The sequence below is a fragment of the Galleria mellonella genome, unplaced genomic scaffold, assembly GCF_026898425.1.
Source record: "Galleria mellonella isolate WM207_F2 unplaced genomic scaffold, CSIRO_AGI_GalMel_v1 utg23, whole genome shotgun sequence".
In the NCBI taxonomy this organism is placed as follows: domain Eukaryota; kingdom Metazoa; phylum Arthropoda; class Insecta; order Lepidoptera; family Pyralidae; genus Galleria; species Galleria mellonella.
In genome coordinates this window covers 1,613,041-1,633,895 of record NW_026442045.1, presented here as the reverse complement: position 1 = coordinate 1,633,895, position 20,855 = coordinate 1,613,041, and the positions used below count along the sequence as shown (strand labels likewise).

The window sequence follows — 20,855 nt, the reverse complement described above, 5'->3', positions numbered from 1 at the left end:
TCATGGTCGTATAAAAAACATACAAATAAATAAGTTCATCAAAATAGAAGATGCTCTTTAAGCTACTCTTAAAAATATTTAGGGTTCGACTCTCACAGATAAGTATGGAAAGGGAATTTTACAATCCAGTACCATGGATGGTAAAGAATCCACTATAGCACGTGGAGGAGGAATTTCGAAGATAAGAGACTTTGTTGAACGACGCGGTGGTGCCATGTAGACGTGGATACACCATGACGAACTAGGAAGTAAAATACTTTTGAAAATAGGACAATGAAGAAAATTATACACAAGGAAAAATGAAAATAGCAATATATAAAATCTGGACGCATCTAAAATGTTAGCTCTTTTAATTTTGTTCTATAAGCAGAGACATGATTATATTTATGTAAAACATAAATAAAGATATACCCCCTTATTAATAAAAAAATATCTAACCTCTTAAAGTGGGTTTCATTTTAGCTATTGAACTGTTTTGTTTCTTTTTGGTGATAAATTCCTAATTTGTAATAAAGTAACAAAACAGTGTAATACTTAAATCAGGTTTGTAGGTTTTAGTTTTTATGAATAAAGGGGTATGATTATTATTATTAATAAGTTGTAGTTAATATGTATATACAATACATGCAAATAAATAATGTAACATATTAATAATACTTTAATTTGAAATGAGTTGTATATACCATAGACTTGGCATTACATACTGATCCAAGAATACATATTTTGCAAAAATAAAATCCTACTCCAGAATTAATAACCTGTATTTTGGATTATCCTGACTGAGCACATTATCCTGATTTATACATTAATGATTGTGTGGCCGATATAAAAAAAAATATATTATTATAATTATTATATCTGGTGTTTTCAATTATCCTATCATTTGATCATTAAATATCATAATATTGCTGTTTGACTTCTGAATATTTTACACTAAAAATTTCAATAAAGCTTATTTATTACTATTGTCACAATGCACATATTATGAAATAATCAAAGTCAAATAATGTTTTCAGAAATTTAATTGGTCATGTTTCATTTTCTTCTTTCATCATTTCTTCTATTAGTCTTTGTCTTTCAGCTGCTTGTCTCATTTTTGTTAAAACTAGTGATTCATAGTCTCTATCTGATATTAGTGAAGGCCCTCCAAAATTTTTTGTTGATGTATCTATAGGCTTCTTATTTAACCATTTCAATGTAAGTGGGTTGTCTGCTAAACCTAGAATTACAGAAAACAATTTTTATGACAAATTTCAGTATCTTTTATCATTTTCCATAAAATGAAAACTTAAAATTAATATGATTTAAAATTGTCAAAAACAAATCACTTAAAACACAAGAAATGCAATGTAAATATTTTTTTTACTTATTAAGCAACTACAATGATATACCTTACACTTTTATATTTACTTTCATATAAGTACCTTTTTCAAAATCAACAGCCATTTCTGATGCTTCCTTTGTAGCAAATTCAACTAATGCACTCCCTTTCTTTTTAGGGGACATAATTAAAGCTACAATACTACCATATTTCTTTAAAAATCTTCTTAACATATTTTCATCATAACCCCCATTGTTTGGGTCATTTTTGTCTACATTCCATTTGATTTTTATTCTATTTAATGATGAATCCCAAGCTGGTTGACATCCCATATTTTTTTGTATTTCTTCTTTAATCCGTTGTTGCTCTTCTTGTAGCAGTCGACTGCCTTCTTTCTGTAATCTCTCTATTTCAGCAGCAAGTTTTTGTTCATCTGTTAAGTTGCTAGCTCCAGCACCGGAAATTGCCTCTCTTTCCCGTCTCTCTAGATCTTCTTTAAGTTTTTGTCTCTTACTGTCTAGTTCTTGATGTCTTAGTTTAGCTGCTGCTTTAGCCCTTAAAACTTTGTCATATGCAGCTCTAGCCTGTACATCTGTTAAAATTTCTAAAGCATGAGACAACTCATGAAATGTTTCTGCTGCTTTAGGATCATCTGGATTTTTATCTGGATGGCATTGTAAAGCTTTTTTTCGATAAGCCTTTTTTATCTAAAAAGAATAAGAATGTATCATCAATAATTTACTATGAGGAGAATATTAGTAAATAAACTACATTATGTGTACTGAACTATTATTTTGTAGAAGTCCACATCACTGGTTAGTTAATTATAAATATTTTGTTTAATTTAGCTACTATTAGTATAGATATAACTAGAAATACTCAAAGATTGATTACTATTATTTTATTAATAAGATATGGTTATGCAGTTGAAAATAAGACATTTGCATATTAGGTGCTGAATAGTTAAAACTAGGTTCCAAACTGTGATCTAATAATTTGCTTGGAGATCATCAGCTTGAAGTCTCATTTAACAGTGAATTATGTGTCCCAAAACATGTAGGTGGTAGGAAATTAATTGCTAATATGGAAGGTTGTAGAACTTCTGGTAATAATAATAGTAGTCAATCTTTGAGTGTTGGCAGACACACTCATACTAATGGTAGCAGAATTGAACAATTTTAAACAACTTACTAGTGCTGTATCTGTTATAGCACAGTGTGAGCGACAAGTTAGTAAAAAATTAAAGATTTAATAACCTACTTTATCATAAAAAATAGCAATGATTATTATTAGATCAACTTATATACATACATTCGATAGTTCTTTTATAATAAAATATATCAAAATGTTAACTGTCACTTGCACCATAATATGATTTGTAAAACATAAATATTAAATATACCTCAGCCTCTGTAGCAGTAATTTGAAGATCAAGTATAGCATATAAATCTACATCCTCAATTTTCATCTTGGACATTTTCACAAATCACTTATCACCGGTACGTACTATAATTTTAATGATTTACTTATACTACAAAACATAACCACGCCACAAAACAAATTGTCATACGCACTCTTAGTTCTATGAATTTTATCCAAAACTTCACATAACAATTTATTGCACAAAGCTAATAAGAAATTGTTAACACAGAGGTAGATTTGTCATGATAACAGTTATTTATATAAATTTTTGTGATTGAATCATAAGCATAATAGTTGTGAAATTATATCTGTCACTATTACTTTATTTTTGTTCTTAGTGAATAATGGACAACTTTATTTATTTCATTTGATTCTTAGAATATATTTCATTCATTTACGAAACTGGAATTAAAATCAGAGATATCAAACTTATACCTATACAAAAAAAAGCAGAAGTATTTGACCACATCTAAAAAGCAATTAATGAATGAACTCGAACATCAAAATACTTTTTTTTTAATAGCTTTATGGCTTTGAATGTTCCCTTTTAGCCTATTTTTAATATTTATTATTTTCTAAAAAAGATCGATATATTTGGACAAAAAATGAAAAAAGAAAAACAATTATTCAATCAAATCTCGTGTATTTTAAATTTCAGAAATTATTATATCACAATAAAGTTATTAAAACTAGTAACAGTGAGCATATATCACAAAAAATAAGTACACTGTTTAAATACTATATATCAACGTATAAGAATGAAATCGAATTAACAAAAAAAAAAACAAATACATAACAATAAATATGTGTCATCCTTTTGTGCCGGTATAGAATGAGCCGCAACTTTTTCGTGTCTTAAGAGGTCACTAAGGGAACTTAACGAATGAGAGATGGGTAGCAGCGTCCCTCTTTAAAAATCACTAAAGCCTGTGGTTGCCAATCCGCCTGCCAAGTGTGGCAACTACTGGCAAAACTCTCTCAATAGAATTCTCCTATGTTCAGCATGAGACAATTAATGGCTGATATGATTATATGATTGGCCAATTTATTGGAATGACCAATTTGGAATTATTGAAACTCGGTAAAAAATAGAGAAAAATTTTTTTCTTAGAAATCATAGAAAAATATCATTTCGGAACTACGGTAGGACAGACGCCAATAGAAGATATCTATATCTGTAGATATCTTAAGCTAAATACCAACAATGTTATAAAAACTTAGCTATTTCATAATATATATTTTTTAATTTTACGAAAAACATGAATAATATACCAAGTACTTATGGAAGAGAATATTATGTCGCGTCAAACAATATCTGAAAAAAAAAAACTTTAAAGTAAACTTATGTAACCGAAACATAAATGTAAAAGCTTCAAGTTACTCAGTGAATTATTGAGATGGCTATGCTCGAAGTTTCTTTGCGTGATAGAATTCGAAATGTTACCGACATAGCCCGAAGATAAGTAAACTGAAGTATTTTTTTTAAAAGGCGAAAATGGAATGGTTACCTCGCCTGCGCTAACGGGATACGTTGGCGGAGCACCAATGAAGGGTGATAGATGAGAATGAAAACAGACTAGTTAGCCCATCATGATGAATTCATCAGGAATTAACCATGATAGCTTCCAGGGGGAACCGCGAGGAGGTCGACTTGGTTGGGTATATTGCTAGCAATGGGATTCTCAGTCTCCATTACTAACAATCCCTTTCCCCCAAACAAGCTGAAGTAGCAACTGGTTGATCACATAGTTCGAAGAACCGACAATCGATAGGGGTTTTTCTCCATTCTTGAGTAGTGAACACGTATGGGCAAACGTAGTATAAGACGACCCCTCACTAGATAAAGTGATAACTTCAAATGCATTGCAGTAGATGCAAATGGCTCAGGACCATTTTTTATGATAATTTATAGAGGAGGCCTATGTTCAGTAGTGGACGAATAAAGTTGAGATGATAAAAATGATGATATTTACGCGATAAACTGATACCTGCATATTGGATACTGAATCAGTTCGCATGTTTCAGTCTATCGCGTTGAATACAATATCGGACGATTCGCATCGCATAGTGGCGCGACTCGATGGAGTGATGGCCTCAAAGCATACTCAAATGCATTTCAGGGAGTCAATGGCTCAGGACAGTTCTTTATGGCAGTCTATAGGGGAGGTCTATGTTCACCAGTGGACGGATATTGGCTGAGATAATGATAATGACACATATTGCGATTATATATAATTTATCTCATGCTTACTCAAGGGGCTAGAACTCAGTGCCGTGAAAACCATTAACAGAAAAAAAACGAATATGGAAACTGTATATGAAAAGTAATTTAATATGGAGATTACTTTATATGAGAAGAATTGTATTTATGAAGAACTAAGGCACTTGTTAGTTACAACTCCTATGAAGATTAATATAAAATACGTAAAAAATAATTTTCTCTGCTTTTATGAAGAAGTGATACTAACTTATTACTAGGCTGTATGGGTCATGCTCTTTGTCTGTCCATTTTTTTGCACGAATTTTAAAACAACAAGAACTTATATAGAAAAAATAGAAAAAAATCCTAAATGTCAATGGAAACTCAACTTTCTTTATTTTAATATTATTTAGGCCGAAGTTTTTGGGTTTTTGATCCAATTGTGTTAGTTTTATTGATTATTAAATTTTATTTTGCTTATCCTTTATTATTTTAAGGGTATGCACTGATCGGAAAATCTAACTTAAATAAAATGGAAATTTTAGGTTAGATACCAAACCCGAAACCTAATACTTTTATAACTGCAATTGTTCTGCAATTATAATATATTCTCAAAATGTTGTGTCGAAACATAAGTAAGTATTCCATGAAAAACACGACATCATAATTTCTCTTTCTTATTAACTATATTTTTTTTTCAATATTTATCTTAATTTTTAACTGCTGTATTTTTTTTTTCAGAAAATCGCTATATCAATTATGCAGTCACTGTATTCAGATATAATTCGACAGCTTCGCAAGTCATTTTGGAAACCTTGCCGGAGCGTGACGGTACTTATTTTTAATTGTTCCTGTATATACAACTGACACTGAACAAAATTTTAAGAATAAATATTGTTCACATAAAATACAATTTACTGTAAAAACTGTTAGTATATCAACTCTTGCTTAATTCTAGATTTCAGTCTGGAAATAATTTGATGGTAGAGGTTGTAGACAATCGAAGGAACTCTTCAAGAGTTCCTTCAATTGTCAGAAATTATGTTGTAAAAACTCTATAGTCGTTTTTATTAATGTTCTATAATCAAAATATAAAATACAAAAAAATAACAATATAATAATTTATGACAGTTTTCTGTTTCTTTTCTAAACTTCACATAATACAGACATTTTATTATTTATCGAACCTAGCTTATTATTTTCAACAAATTATCATTCATGTTGATGATAATTTTACACCTACATATATAATTGATTGTGTTATTAATGATGAAAAGAAATAATGATAAAGCATTTTTTATATATTTACATAAATACATGGACAAAATTTTAGTTAAATTTTAAGAAATTACTTCATCCAGAAGTGCTCTTTAGCTTTTTATGGAGCAATAATTTATTTTTACCACACATAATAATTGTGTTCATAATTACATATACATTCACATTTATTTAACTTTAAGAGTTTTTTATTAAATAATAAATTTGTACTTTTTAAAGCATTTAAATTTATTACTAGTTTCTGTCTATTACTTTGTATATATATGTCTATATATACTTACTTAAATAGATTTTAAGTTAGACACACTGTATTTAAACAAAACTGCATTTAATTTGCAGCATTATGCTGGAATAAACAAACACAGACAGATAAAAATATTATTTTAGTTTTATTATCCTTATTAAAATATAAATGATTTTGTTTCAAATATCTCCCATGTACATTTTCTAGTTTTTTTTTTTTTTGGGTGGTAATGGAATGGTAGCCCTGCCTGCACTAATGGTATATTCTAGTGGGGCATTAGTGATAGTTGCAAATAAAAAGGCAGATCAGTTATCCCATTATGATAAATACATCTGAAATACAGCATGATGGTTTCCATGGGAGGATGTGGAGGTGACCATGTGGAGGTCGACCTGACAGGGTTGCTAGCAATAGTTAACAATGGAACTAGTAGTCCACATTACTAACAGTCCCTTCCTCTCCTCTCAACAATGTCTAGTTACAATTTTATTATAGTAATAAAGTTTTATTTATATATATTTTATTGATGATTACTTTGATATAAATTATAGGGGATATATACCCTATCAGGTTCGACCTCCACATGGTTTCTCCTGGAAACCATCGTGTTTAATTCTAGTTAAATTCATCAAGATGAGCTAACTAACCTGTTTTCATTCACATCTGTCATCTCTCACTGGTGCCCTGCCAGTGTATACCGATAGCGCAGGTGGGGTTACTATACCATTATCACCCATTAAATAAAAGATATAAATTATTTTAAATAATAGGCTAACACATAAAAGTTATTTTTCTTATTTGTTTAGATGCTGTAGAAAAAAAGAAGAGTCCACTTGATTATCCTGATTACTTCAAAGTCCATGACCTATTTACCGTGAAGGATTTATTTGATGCTCGAGTCCATTTTGGTCACAAGGAAGGTTCACTCAATGATTATATGAGACCATATCTCTATGGTTCGAGGCTTGGCCATTTAATATTCGATTTGGATATCACAGCTGAACATTTACGTAAAGCTCTGAATGTCACTGCACATATTGCATACAGAGGTGGTATTATTTGCTTTTTCAATAGGAATGCTTTAAATGCACACTTAGTTGAAAACACTGCAAAAGAATGTGGAGAGTATGCCCATACAAGGTTTTGGCGAGGTGGTATTTTTACAAATGCTAACCATCAGTTTGGTGCTGTGACACGATTGCCAGATTTGTGTATATTTTTAAACACACAGAATAATATATTAAATCAGCACACTGCTGTTAGAGATAGTGCAAAAATGTTAATACCAACAATTGGCATCGTGGACTCCAATTGCAACCCTAATTTAATCACATATCCAATACCAGGAAATGATGATACACCAAGTGCTATACAATTATATTGTGAATTATTTAAACAAGCTATAAAAAGGGGTAAAGAAGAGAGAATGAGGTTTTTACAAGAGAATGACAATTGAAATGTAGTAATGTAAAAGTAGTAGTTAAATGAATATAAGTATGTATAATTGTAATTACATTATTCTTTTATTTTCATAAATAAATATTAACCTTTTCTTGGATTTAGTGTCATAACAGCCACCACACATTTGCTACATACTTTTGTTATGATAAAAGCATGTAGCAAATTTAAATAAGAGAATTATTACAATTTCTAATCCTATGTCTCATATGAACAATTGTTAACACAAAGGCTTCAGGGCTTTAAAAACTTTATAAGTTGATGTCATAAGATTAGTATTTTTGTCCCAGTGCCATAGTTGAAAAAAATGTGTACAGATGCGAAAAACATATGATAGTTTTTCATGAAGTTTCCAGAAAAGAAAAAAAAGGTCCGTTTTGGAGAAAGTCGCTGCCCACTCTTTTGCAAGCTCTGATTTGTGATTTTCTGACTGATGTCATTAACGGCAGGGTGAGTGAACTTACTCCAGTTGTTTATTAAACTATTATTTATGCTTTTCGTTAGTAATTAGTTGATAACAAAAAGTGTTAAGAAGCCGTCTATAGGCTGGCTGGAAACGCCCTATCCCCAGAATTGTTTGGTGTTCACTAACACACACAGATGTTTTTAAATAATCTTAAAAAGGCTCTATTCGGCTATTGACAGCCGCCATTACTAAGGCAATGTTTCAATCTCTTAGCTTTTAATAAATACCTATATTTAATAAATAGAATATAATACAGGCCAATGCTGATAATATAAATGTTATATATTTGTAATTAATCGAGACTTCGTCTTGTACATTAATAAATTTTGCATACCAATATTTTGGTGAAATACATGTTTCAGTTGTGTATACTTCAAATTACATAGCTTGAAGTAAGTATACACAAGTAAATATGCAATGTAACTGTTTAATTTAAATAAAAAATCCGAATTTGAATCATGTGCGGCGATTACTTTTTTTATACAACTTAGAATGACAAACAAGCTGAAGGCCCACTTGATGGAAAGTGGTAACCGTCACCTACAGACATGAGCAGTATTATGGACATAACAGAGTATACTGCTTCGCCTATGATACCACCATATGTTTTGGTTGTCTGGGATAAAAAACTAGTCTATGTCCTCCATCCCAAACACTCTCCATATACTTATCATAACAATTGATTAAGCCATTAAGGTGCTAACATGTAACAGACGAATTCACTTTCACATTTATAATATTATATAATAATTAGCTATATACCACGTTTCGCCTACATGAATCAGTAATATAAAGATATAAAGTATGTTAAAACATAACTTGTCCCAGTTTACCAAAAATTCAAATCTGTTTAGTAGATTTTACGTGAAAGAGTAAATAAGTAGATAGTAAATAGTAGAAAATGTTCTATTTGATTCATCAAATGCAATTTTGCCACCTGTGAGGTTTATTTTTTTATAAGAATAAAAGTTTCTATCTCATCTTTATCCTATGGGCGTTTTTATGATTTTCTCGATATTGTACAATTTAAGTTTACCGTCAGGATACAATAGAGAAGCAAATGTATGGAGAAGGGATTTTTAGGAATGCAAACTACCAGTCCCATTGCTAGCAGTCGATCTCCACGTGGTCCTCCTTGGAAACCATCGTGCTACATTCCATCACGATGAACTACTGACCCACCTTTTATTCTCACCTATCGTCCCTCACTGGTGACCCGCCGGCGTATATCGTTAACGCAGACGGGGTTACTATTTCATATATTAGTATATTGCTAACAATGGAACTATTAGAACGCATTACTAACACTTCCCCTTTCTCGAGCTTAGTGATTGACATAGCGTTCGACATATTTATTGATATTTAAGTTGGAGTCAGATAATTTCTATATTAAGAGGCCTTTCACATTTTTTGCATAAAACAACACAAAATCAAAGATTTTGGAGATCTGGTTTTAAACTATAAGGGTTTGACATACATTTTGATTCCTGAATTATATAGATGTCTAATCTTACAAATAATGGAAGAAGGAAAAAGAAAACATATTACGCCAACTCCAAATAATAATTAGGATAAGGAATATGACGATCTACTATCTACAATTTATTAGATTACGATATCTAATGAAATCGTCGAACATTTTTCGAATTTTCAAATACAATGTGGCAGGGGGTGACCTTTTAGCGCCGTTACTCGGATTAGGTACCTACTTAGAATTGTTACAAGTGTTATCCGTCACCATAGTTCTGACCTCCACGCATTGTGTACTGACGTTGTCACTTCAGGTGATGTTTAGAACCAAATTGATATTTGGGGAAGACGGGACGAAGATTACCATTGAATTACTAAAACCGTGTTGTGGGTAATTACAGTCTAAAAACAATACATCATCACAATATTTATTACCAATTCATTAATCATTTAACTATATGGTATTATATAGAATAAATTGAGCATCTTGGATCTTTAAATTATTTATAACATAATTTTTTTTTTTTATTTTACCTATCTAAAAAATTATTGGCAACATTATGTCATATTAAACACATTAAATGCGAATAAGTGTCTGATGTAAAAATATATTAATATACATTTAAATGTACAAAATAAATTGAATTTTAAATTCCGTATAATTAGGTGTATTATCCAAGTAAAACTTTTCTCATCATATGTGGATGCAGATTATTGTCCATTTCTCGACTCTCCCATCTACCAGTAATGCATTTGGAACTGCATAAGTATTGTAGTAGGGGTATACGATATTTTCCACAAAAATCCACGAACTTTATGTGTTCCACTCGGTTATCGAAGAAGACCCCTGTAAAAAACATGCTAATTAAATTCAAACCTAATGAGCGAAATTGGAATGATAATTTCATTTGGGCTATCGCTATACACTGAAGAGGTACCAATGAGAGATGATATTCGTAGATGAGGATGAAGTAGGTCAGTTGGGTCGTCGTAACGAATTCAACACGAATTTGACATGAATGTTTCCAGGTGAAACCGCATGGAGCGATCTCCATCAGGTAGATACCTGATAGGGTATATTACGAACAACGAGGTTATTAAACATTATCACTAATAATCCTTTTTCCCTCAGTCGCAGTAGTTTAAAATCTCAATGGTGACTTCTGCACATCGCGACTGACTTGGTAGGTACCCGGATGCTTTGTATTATATTTTCGCTAATTTTGCATTTAAACCAAGTTTCATTAAAAAGCATTATACCTGCTGAAGTAAGTAGAAGGATCTTAAATTCTAAACACAAAAGTAGATAGTAAACAAATATCTAATACATTCACGTACATACCTTTACATTTGGGATTTACACAGCACTGTGCTGCACGGAGATATTGGATCAATGTGTCTGGGACATCACCAGCGTGGACAGGTATCTCGTGCAATTTTATAGTGCGCCCAGCCAGTTCTAGTAGTGACGGTGGTTGCAATGTCATGTCTCGGACGAATCTCACTACGAGAGGATTGTCGCGGAGACTTAGCTGAAAAAAAAATTTATTCACGTAAGGTTTTATGTCAGTTAGCACAAGCCTACTTATTATGATCATCATCATATCAGACGTTAATTGTCCACTGTTGAACATAGGCGTCCCGCTACTGGGCGTTTTGCCAGTAGTTGCTACGATTGGCAAGCGAATTGACTACCGCGTATAGACTTTGGTGATATTTAAAAAGGGACGCTGCTGGCCATCCTTCGACCATTAAGTTTCCTTAGTCGCTTCTTACAATACTAATGGGAAAGGCAGGGGTGACCAATTCTATACGGGATTACTTTTCTCCCATACAATAAATCCAACATAAGGCTTATTCAAGAAAGCGCAACCGTAGTCTGATACTATTTGTATCAACCTAAAAATAAGGACACAATATCTTTGATTCTGATATCTAAGTAATAATGTCAACGATCAAGGTCTGTATGTAACAATCTGCAATAAAGTAATTTTGCCGCTATAAGCAAAAATATACTATTTTTGCTCAGTGCCACCCTTTTTAATAGTTGGTATGGTAGTACTAAATTTTTATCGTTGCCTTATTTACTCTAAATACATCTTTGGTCTTTTAGGCCAAAAAGGATTTTTTGAAAATCTAGTAATATTTTGTAGGACACAATTATAATTAATTGTTATATCAGCCAGTACATATAATATTTGTGTTTGAATTTAATTAACTAACATTGGTTGAGAAATGTTATCATCTATGTGGGAGAGCTGAGTGAGGGAATAAGGTCGAGGGCATTCTCAATGAACTACAACAACTAAATTAGAGATTACTTTTAATTTTATGACCAAATTAAAATAGACTAATAAGATTTACAGTTAACACAATTAATAGACAGATCTTCTTCAGATTTCATTTTCAAAACTTTTCAACACCGCTGTATACTCGCATATAATTTTTTTTAACAAAATTTGTGTCAAAATGTAGTACACATTATAAAAGATAAAAAATTACTGAATGTATGCAACAACTTAAAGAGTTAAAAATCAGCATCAAAAATCATTTGATACATCCAAATATACTGAATTTTGTTGTTTACTGTATTTACAGGTACAGATAATTACATATTTCAAACACATAAATGGTGGTTTTCACCCAAATAGAAGAAACAAAGATGAGTAGATACTTACTTACCTTAAATAATACATTATTTTTAATGGTAACTAAGGTGCTACGTTCTTAACTAGATTCAATGAAGTATAAACAAATATACTCTCGGTAGAGAGTGACTAGAGGTGTAGTTAGAGGAATTTGATTACTGTTGCCGTTGTGGAGAACATAAAAAATGACATGACAAAAAAGTTGTTGATGTCTATTAAATTTGAACACACGGCCGTTGCATATTGAAGACAAAATGAGTGGAATTTCAAGTAGGTACGACTACCTATGTATGTCTATTCTTATTTTTATACTATTACTCAATTTCAATAGTACCCTATTAAGTATTCCGTGGTAATGTCCTTGCGGGCCTATTGCATAATATGTGAAATTACATAATGTCATACATATTGTAAGTGCGTCAAAAGTCATGATATACGTAACAAATAAAATAATGTTTATCTAACTCGAAAGGTTAATACTCGTTGGTATTTTCTTGAGGAACAAAATCCTGCTTGTATAAAGTTATTAAGTATATTCTATCATGCCCCATTTTATCCAACAGTACTTATCGATTCGAAAAATAATTAAAATCGCTTTATATATTATATATATATATATATATATATATATATATATATATATATATATATATATATATATATATATATATATATATATATATAGTCTTATATTTTTTTAATAGATGAGCATGGAATGGTAATCTCGCTTGCGCTATCGGTATACGCTGGCGAGACATCAGTAAGAGATGACAGATGAGGATGTATGCAGGTCATTAAGCCCATCGTGATGAATTCCACAATAATATACCAGTGGGAACCGTATGGATGTCGACCTAAATGCGTATTGCTAGCAATGGTATATATAAAATATATAAAGTCCCATTACCAACAATTTCTTTCCCCCCTATAGTCGTACATTTGTCAAGTTAATTACAGAAGTTGCATATACGGAAACGGTCAGTCCCACAATAATGGTTAATGTAATGACTACAATATCAGGAATATTGCATGACCTTTGTCAATCCTTTGGAACTATACTCTCTATATGTCTCTTAGGAAAACCTCGACAGAAGCTTAAGGGTGAGTACAGCTGTGGGCATCGATATCAGAATCAATTATGACTTCTGCTAGCTGTTTATGTTACGTGGGCCGTTTTTGCCCAATTTTGTCTGAAATTAGCATTTTTGGGCCATTGTGCATGTAGAGTCATAGTTAGCCGAAAAACGTAGAAGATTCCCGATATTTTTACAAACTAAATGTTGGATTTGAGCGGTCAATTCTCCGACATTAAAGCAGTCTTAGTAACATTGTTTATTTTATACCAAATTCAGCCTAATTACTTATACATAGGTTTTGTATTGTACGAGTGTACACAATACACCTGTTATGCTGCTTGGGTTTATGCGTCATTTTCACTTAAATAAATTATATATAGGTATTCTATTAATTTATATTAGCTGAACCCAAATCAGACATTTTTTAACATCTCTGTAAATTATTGATGCTTATTAATTCCATTCTTTCTGTGAGTAGGCAATGTAGATAAATTTTTATTTGAGAAATCAATTCAGGATACAATTGGGCTGATATATCTGAACAAGGTAAAAACTCTTAATAATAAAAAAAGAAAAATTGTTGTCCTTACCTCTGTTAAACATGTCAATTTTATAATTTGCGTAGGCAATGTTTTCAATTTATTTTTATGTATTAATAAAGACCGAAGTTGTTTTAGGTTCGCGATGCTGGCTGGCAATTGTTCTATTTGATTATCGCTCAAAACTAAGGCTTGAAGAGTAGTCAGCCGACCGACGGACTCGGGCACTTCCGAAATTTGGTTGCCTCCTATTGACAGGATCTGTAAACTATGAGATGAGAAATACATAACATTACAAATATAAACAGTAAAAGATAAATACTACTACTATTATAATTAATTATTTATGTCACCAGCCGTTAACTGTCCACTGTTAAATATAGGCCTCCTCCATTATTTTACTTGTAGTTACCACTCTTGGAAACTGTACTTAGGCTTTTGGTGATGTTTTAAGAGGGCTATTGCTGCCCATCCCTCGACTATTGAATTTAATTAGTCACTTCTTACGACACCAATGGGAAAGGAAGAGATGACCCATTCTACGCCGAGACCACACGGTAAATTTAGAATAACCATAATTTGATTCTCTCAGGTGAGCCAGTTATGCTAATACCGGATTTGTAGGTATTACTTAGCTATTAGACAGCATTATATTTTTTTATTTTTGCTGTATCATTAGAATATATTCTTATTGCAGTTTGCAATATAAGTAGAAAATTAGTAATGGTGCGAAAAAAATTCGTATGGTGTAACCGAATTATCATATAATTCGAAGTACAGTTAAATTATTTAACTCCTCAAATAACTAAAGTGTATTTTCGAATGAGACCGCCTATAGTGAACATGTAATCTATCCACTTTAAATAATGATGATTAGATAAAAAAATCTACATCGAACAGTGTCAATCATTACACTCTGAGGAGTGCTCTTCTTGTCTAATCTTTAAAAGATATGGTGATACTAACAGTATCCCGCGAATTTGTTCCATGAATAAGTATATAAACTACCTTATGTATTAAGTTACGATATACCGAGTCTGGTAAATTTTAATATCTTAGGCCGAGTAGATATCTTCTATTCAATATAAAGCATTTTAGTACAAATCTGGGCCATTTCTCAGCTATTAACAAAATGCAATTACAGTACAGTCAATTGTCACGATTGCCTAAAATTAATATTTGTATTACACGACCTTTAACAAATTCAAATTCATATTGTATAATTTCTATAGTTATGTTTATTCGGCTTAACAACAGCATGGCATGTATCATCGCACATATGCACATTATAAGTGTACAAATCTAGTATAGTACTGTAGTTTATTGTATACCTAGTACTGTAGTTTTTATCATTTTTCATTCTTTTAGTTATATATAATATGAATACGCGTGTAGTGGCGGTCATTATTAATTAAAGCATTTTAGTTTTTTTTTTAGTTAGTTTATTTTAGCAGCATTTTATAATGTAACCAAGTTATCGTGTATTTTAAGTAGATATAAACGTATGCTTTGTTGGTTTTCCTTAAATAAATAAATAAATATGTTTTAGGTACCTGTGATAATATTTTTTTTCTACAACTGCGAGTCATAGATCATTTAGAGATACCTTCTTACCAATCAGCTATCTGTATTTAAGAAGAGCTTTGTCATTGTAAACATTAAACTCTACGGAGAGAGAATAAAGATGTTTATATGTGACTGTGTCAACGTACTTTAAACATTTACAATGTGTAAATATATGTTATAAATTAATTATAAATACATATACGCCCAAGCGTCACTGTTTTGTACGTGGTTCGCGTATTCTGTCCGAAATGATCGTAAATACCAAACTATAAGAAAGTATTGATAACTAGGTACACTCGGGGGAAAAAGGATTGTTAGTAATGGGATCTAACAACCCCATTACTAGCAATACACTCTGTCAGGTTGATCTCCACGCGGTTCCTCCTGGAAGCCATCGTGGTTTATTCTTGTCAAATTCGTTACGATTGGCTTGTTTTTATCTTCACTTATTATCCTTCACTAGCGAACTGCCAGTATATACTAGTAACAGAAGCGGATTTTATTTCATTTTTACCCATTAAAAATCTAGGTACACCCTGGTAAATTTGCCTTGATGACGATACCTAGTCAGCTATCGACAGTGTGAGAGCGATTTTTTGATCGACTAGAACAGATACCATACTGTTTTGTCTTTTTCTTTGGTACTAAATTCCTAATTTGAAAGAAAGTGACAAAACAGTGTACCTAATAGTTAAAATAGGTTTGTAGAAGGTTTTAGTTTTTATGAATAATGGATTAAGGTGTTGGACGTTATATAGGGTAGTAATATATCTATCAATAGAGTAGTTTGCCATGTTTTAAAAAAGTTTTAAATCGACTGTGATGTCACGAATCCCGATATGAAACATTTTTTTTTTGTGAAGAACTAGCAACCTGCCTTGATTGCAAACGGTTTTTTTTAAAGGAGAAGTTCACAATTTATCGGACTCTATAATTTTTTATATATGTTCTCTGATGACTCCAAGACGCCTAGATCGATTCGGATTTTTTCTTTATCTAAAATTTTTCTTTATCTAAATTTTTATACTTTTAGATTTGTCCCATAGAAATTTTATCAAAATCAATTCAATACTTCAGTTATTAAATTAAAATAACTGTTTTTTTTTTTATAAAATTATTAGATTGTAGGCGGTTAAAGATTAGTACATTTGTGTTATGAACGTATCCCGATTCCAAAGGTCACGATTTCAACTTTTATACAAAAGAAGACAAATTTCCGTGTCAATTTCCAAATTATGCTTCAATGATTGTAAGATAAATGTGCAACATATCGCTAGTACTAGACTTGGACAATCAATGATAATAACGTTTAAATTCGTTGAAAATAAATATATATCGTAACTAGTATAATATACCTAGACAATGTGCTAATTGTTGCCATTGTAATGTTTTATAGTACAAATATAGCAAACTTACAATCCGACTCGCCTTCGCTGGGGTAGATATAATGTACTTAAAGAATACGAGTATATATCCTTTTGTTACTTGTTGATAATGTAGCTTTCTATATGTGAAAGAATTTTTAACATCGGTTTAGTAATTTTTAAGTTTATCCATTACAAACAAATTTTTCCTTGATTGGGATAGAAAGGGATTGTCAGTAATGGAGTGAAATAACCCTATTACTAGCAATATACCCTATCTGGTCGTCCGCCACGCGGTTGCTCCTGGAAACCATTGTAGTTAATTCTAGTTGAATTCGTTGGGTGGGCTAACTGACCTGCTTAGGAGGGACAGGGGTTGTTAGTAGTGAAATTCAACAGACCCATAACTAGCAATATACCTCAAACAGGTCGACCTCCACGCGGTTCGCCCTGAAAACCATCGTGGTTAATTTTTGATAAATTTATTACGATTGGCCAACTGACCTGCTTCATTCTCACCTATCATCCCTTACTAGTGCCGCGCCAGCGTATCCCGATAGCGCAGGAGGGGTGAAAATTCCATTTCCATCCATTAAAAAAAAGCTGACCTACTTACACCCGCATCTGTCATCTCTCAGGGGTGTCCCGCCAGCGTATACCGATAGCGCAAGCGAGGTTACCTTTGTATTATGGAGTTGTATTTTCATCTCTAAAAAAACTGCATCAAACGCGATGATTTACAGTATAAGGGTAAATTATTCGGTGATGAGCATGGAGTCAAATAGTTACTTCGAAATAGTCCTTTATATACAAGTAGTATACCACCAGTATAAGCGGAGTGCTTATAAGTGTTGAAAAAAAAAATGTGTTACCTTCTGTAGTTATAGTACTATAAAATACACATCATCATCATTATATGAGTCCTTAACGGTCCACCGCTGAATATAAGTCTCCCCCTTGGAGGATTTTATCAATAGTTACCACGCTTGGCAAAATACACATATATATGAGTATTTCAACATGTACAGAATTTCTGAGAGTGTTTGAATTTAACATGTTAGCCAGATTTGAACTCTGACGCTGAGGCTTGTCGGTACTTTTATCTACAAGGCCATATCGCTCTCTAATAAAAAATCTATTTTATGTCTATCAACATTCAATTTTACTGAGATAGTTGTACATTATCATATATTGTTAATATTTTTTTCTTTATTTCACAATAAATTATCAACAAAATATATTAACTTTAATTGAAATTACGTACCTGGTTAATTTCCATATATCTTTTGAAATATTCACTATATTATTGCCACCTAAATATAAATATTTAAGGGATGTTAACTCCATAATTTGTTCTGGAAAAAAGTTAATGTGGTTTCCACTAAGGTTGAGCTCCTTTAGTGTACATTTTGTTAAATTAAAACATTTAGGGAACGATTCGTTTGTTAATTGATTGTTTTTTGCTATTAAGGACGTGAGTGGACAACTTTTGAAGACATCTGGAAAAACTGTCAATCTGTTGTTGCTAATATCCAGTATTTTTAAATTGCAAAATTTGTTTATTGTGTCCGGTAGTGCCTTAATTCGGTTATTATAGAGCAGTAATATCTCGTAATTTTCCGCGCAATTCTTCTCGTCAACAATTCCTTTCAATTCCGATGATAGATTGATTGAATCCATTAACTTGCACGATAAATCGAGGGTTTTTTGTTCTCTGCTGTCGCTATCGCAGCTGTCCGACGTGTAGCACTCCATTTTGATACCAGTATTCAGATTACTATGACCTCTTAACAAAGTATTAGCTCTTAAATTTACATTATCAATATTTAACTTAACCGCGGCTGACACGATCGCGCTCAAAACCGGCGCACGCGCAACTGCTTGCTCTCCCTCCCTCTATCTATAATTACTGTAACTCTTTGTGTCCCTCCTCCTTTGCACTGAACTCGACGCGCAGTTGTCGTCGCATGCCATCTTGCTTTGATGATAAGTTCATTTATATAGGGTCGCATGAATTTGTCGTCAATATAAATAATTTTAATGGGGACACGCGCCGATGGGACGAGTTGCTTACTTACGCATGGTGAATTAAAAGATTATACAATTTAAGATTATCCGCAAATAATCTACTTTGGAATGACGATTTTTAAAGATTGATCGTAAAAATACAAATTTAGGTGTTTAGTGGGTTACAAAAAGGGGTACTAGTAGTAGGAGTAGCGAACTTATACGACATTTGGTATCATAGGCGATTTATAAAACCTGAAATTATAACATTCACAAAGTATAAGTGTTTAAAGTAAAAGCATATTTAGCATAATAATAAGCGATTGGCATAGTTACTTCAAAGGACACCTTTAACACCAGTATTGTTATGTGCACGTTGCACCATATTGCAGTTTTAGAAAAGAAAAACTAAAATTGGTAAAGAGGCTCTCGTTCTATAATCTGAGAGAGATAGCGAAAGATAGGTATTTAGGTTTTATGATGAAAGGTAAGTAAGGATAAAGTTCCTGGGGATAGCAAGTAGGGTACAGGTAGAGAAAATACCCATAAATATCGTAGATTATACGATTACTAAAGATGAATATCAAACCAAAGGAGCAAGGCCTCATATTTCTCTTACCAGAGGAAGACTTTATAAAAGTCGTTGTGTTTGCATGGTTGTGTTTCGGTTTGAAGGGTGGGATATGGCAATGAATTCACAGAGTACAGAAGAATAACACCTGAGTTCTCAGGAATGGCAACGCATGGGAGGTATCATGGGCGAAACAGTATAATCTGTTATGTCCATGGTACTGCTCATGTCTATAGGCGACGGTTATCACTTGTTATCAGGTGGACCGTCAGCTTGTTTGCCATTCTAAGTTGTATAAAAAATAACTTCTCCAAACGAGCTAATAGCTTGTTTTTTTACATGACTGTCCAAAAAAGAAGTATAATGTTTTCAGTGTTCTTATATGTATGTGATGAAATAATACAGGTGAAGCTTTTTGCAATGTAACACTAGGAGTGACCAAAAAGTAACATTGTAGGTAAAAATTTTGTCTGCATGGATAAGTACGTCAATCTAGCTTATATTTTTGCCACCAAGCTACTACGTTGATACGCATGGCTTTTTTGTCAATGTATGATGATAGAATGGTAGCCCCGCCTGCGGTAACGGTATACGCCGGCGGGGCACCAGTAAAGGATGATAGGTGAGAATGAAAAGGCAAGTCAGTTAGCCTATCGTGATGAATACTGCATCTGGAATTCAGCATAATGGTTTCCAGGGAGATCACGTGGAGGTCGACCTGATAGGGTATATTGCTAGCAATAGGATTTGTAGTCCGCATTACTAACAATCCCTTTCCCCCTGGTTTGCCTGGTTGTATTTCTTTTGAAAGAAATATTCTAATGAAAATGTAAAAATGGAAAGGCTTGTTAGTAACGGGGACCGGTGGCTTCTTAGATTATATACTCAGTTTATGGGTGGCCCTATTATTGACAATATACCCTTGTCAGGTTGACTTCCATGTGGTCTCCCTGGGAAGATTGGTAGTTAAATCTTGATGAATTTTACACGATGTGCCAACTGACTTGCTTTCACCTGAGTCACCTATTACCCCTCACTGGTAACCTTTTATAGTATACCGATCGTCAATCATATATAATACACTTCAAAACGATACACAATCATGCAAGTATCTGCTTACCTACCTTCTTATACAGCTTCGATAGAAACTATTTATTTTTAAAACAGAAACACGAGAGGGACAAAGAAACTAATGAGTTTTGTACAGCTTTCATATACATATTAT

General features: G+C 32.3%; 3 protein-coding genes across 4 annotated transcripts; 1 reads left to right on the top strand and 2 right to left on the bottom strand.

The window, feature by feature from the left end:
* Positions 1-1,006: 1,006 nt before the first annotated feature.
* On the bottom strand, positions 1,007-3,172 carry LOC113512902 (dnaJ homolog subfamily C member 17). The gene is made up of 3 exons (XM_026896863.3): positions 2,724-3,172; positions 1,425-2,028; positions 1,007-1,219 (listed from the first exon to the last, which is right to left on the bottom strand). Exons 1-3 carry the CDS (start codon positions 2,796-2,798, stop codon positions 1,029-1,031), a joined length of 870 nt encoding a protein of 289 aa, XP_026752664.1. The 5' UTR covers positions 2,799-3,172; the 3' UTR covers positions 1,007-1,028.
* Positions 3,173-5,250: 2,078 nt separating this feature from the next.
* LOC116413215 (28S ribosomal protein S2, mitochondrial) lies at positions 5,251-7,978 on the top strand. Of its 2 annotated transcripts, XM_052894752.1 has the most exons (4): positions 5,251-5,387; positions 5,489-5,578; positions 5,685-5,774; positions 7,272-7,978. In XM_052894752.1, exons 2-4 carry the CDS (start codon positions 5,560-5,562, stop codon positions 7,919-7,921), a joined length of 759 nt encoding a protein of 252 aa, XP_052750712.1. In that variant the 5' UTR covers positions 5,251-5,387; positions 5,489-5,559; the 3' UTR covers positions 7,922-7,978. The 2 variants fall into 2 exon arrangements, with proteins under 2 accessions (XP_052750712.1, XP_052750711.1); XM_052894751.1 differs by having other exon boundaries at positions 5,268-5,578.
* A 2,295-nt stretch (positions 7,979-10,273) lies between these two features.
* On the bottom strand, positions 10,274-18,963 carry LOC113512935 (leucine-rich repeat-containing protein 58). The gene is made up of 4 exons (XM_026896901.3): positions 18,317-18,963; positions 14,174-14,390; positions 11,202-11,391; positions 10,274-10,706 (listed from the first exon to the last, which is right to left on the bottom strand). The coding sequence occupies exons 1-4, from the start codon at positions 18,805-18,807 to the stop codon at positions 10,531-10,533; spliced, it is 1,074 nt and encodes a 357-aa protein (XP_026752702.2). The 5' UTR covers positions 18,808-18,963; the 3' UTR covers positions 10,274-10,530.
* Between the last annotated feature and the right edge of the window lie 1,892 nt (positions 18,964-20,855).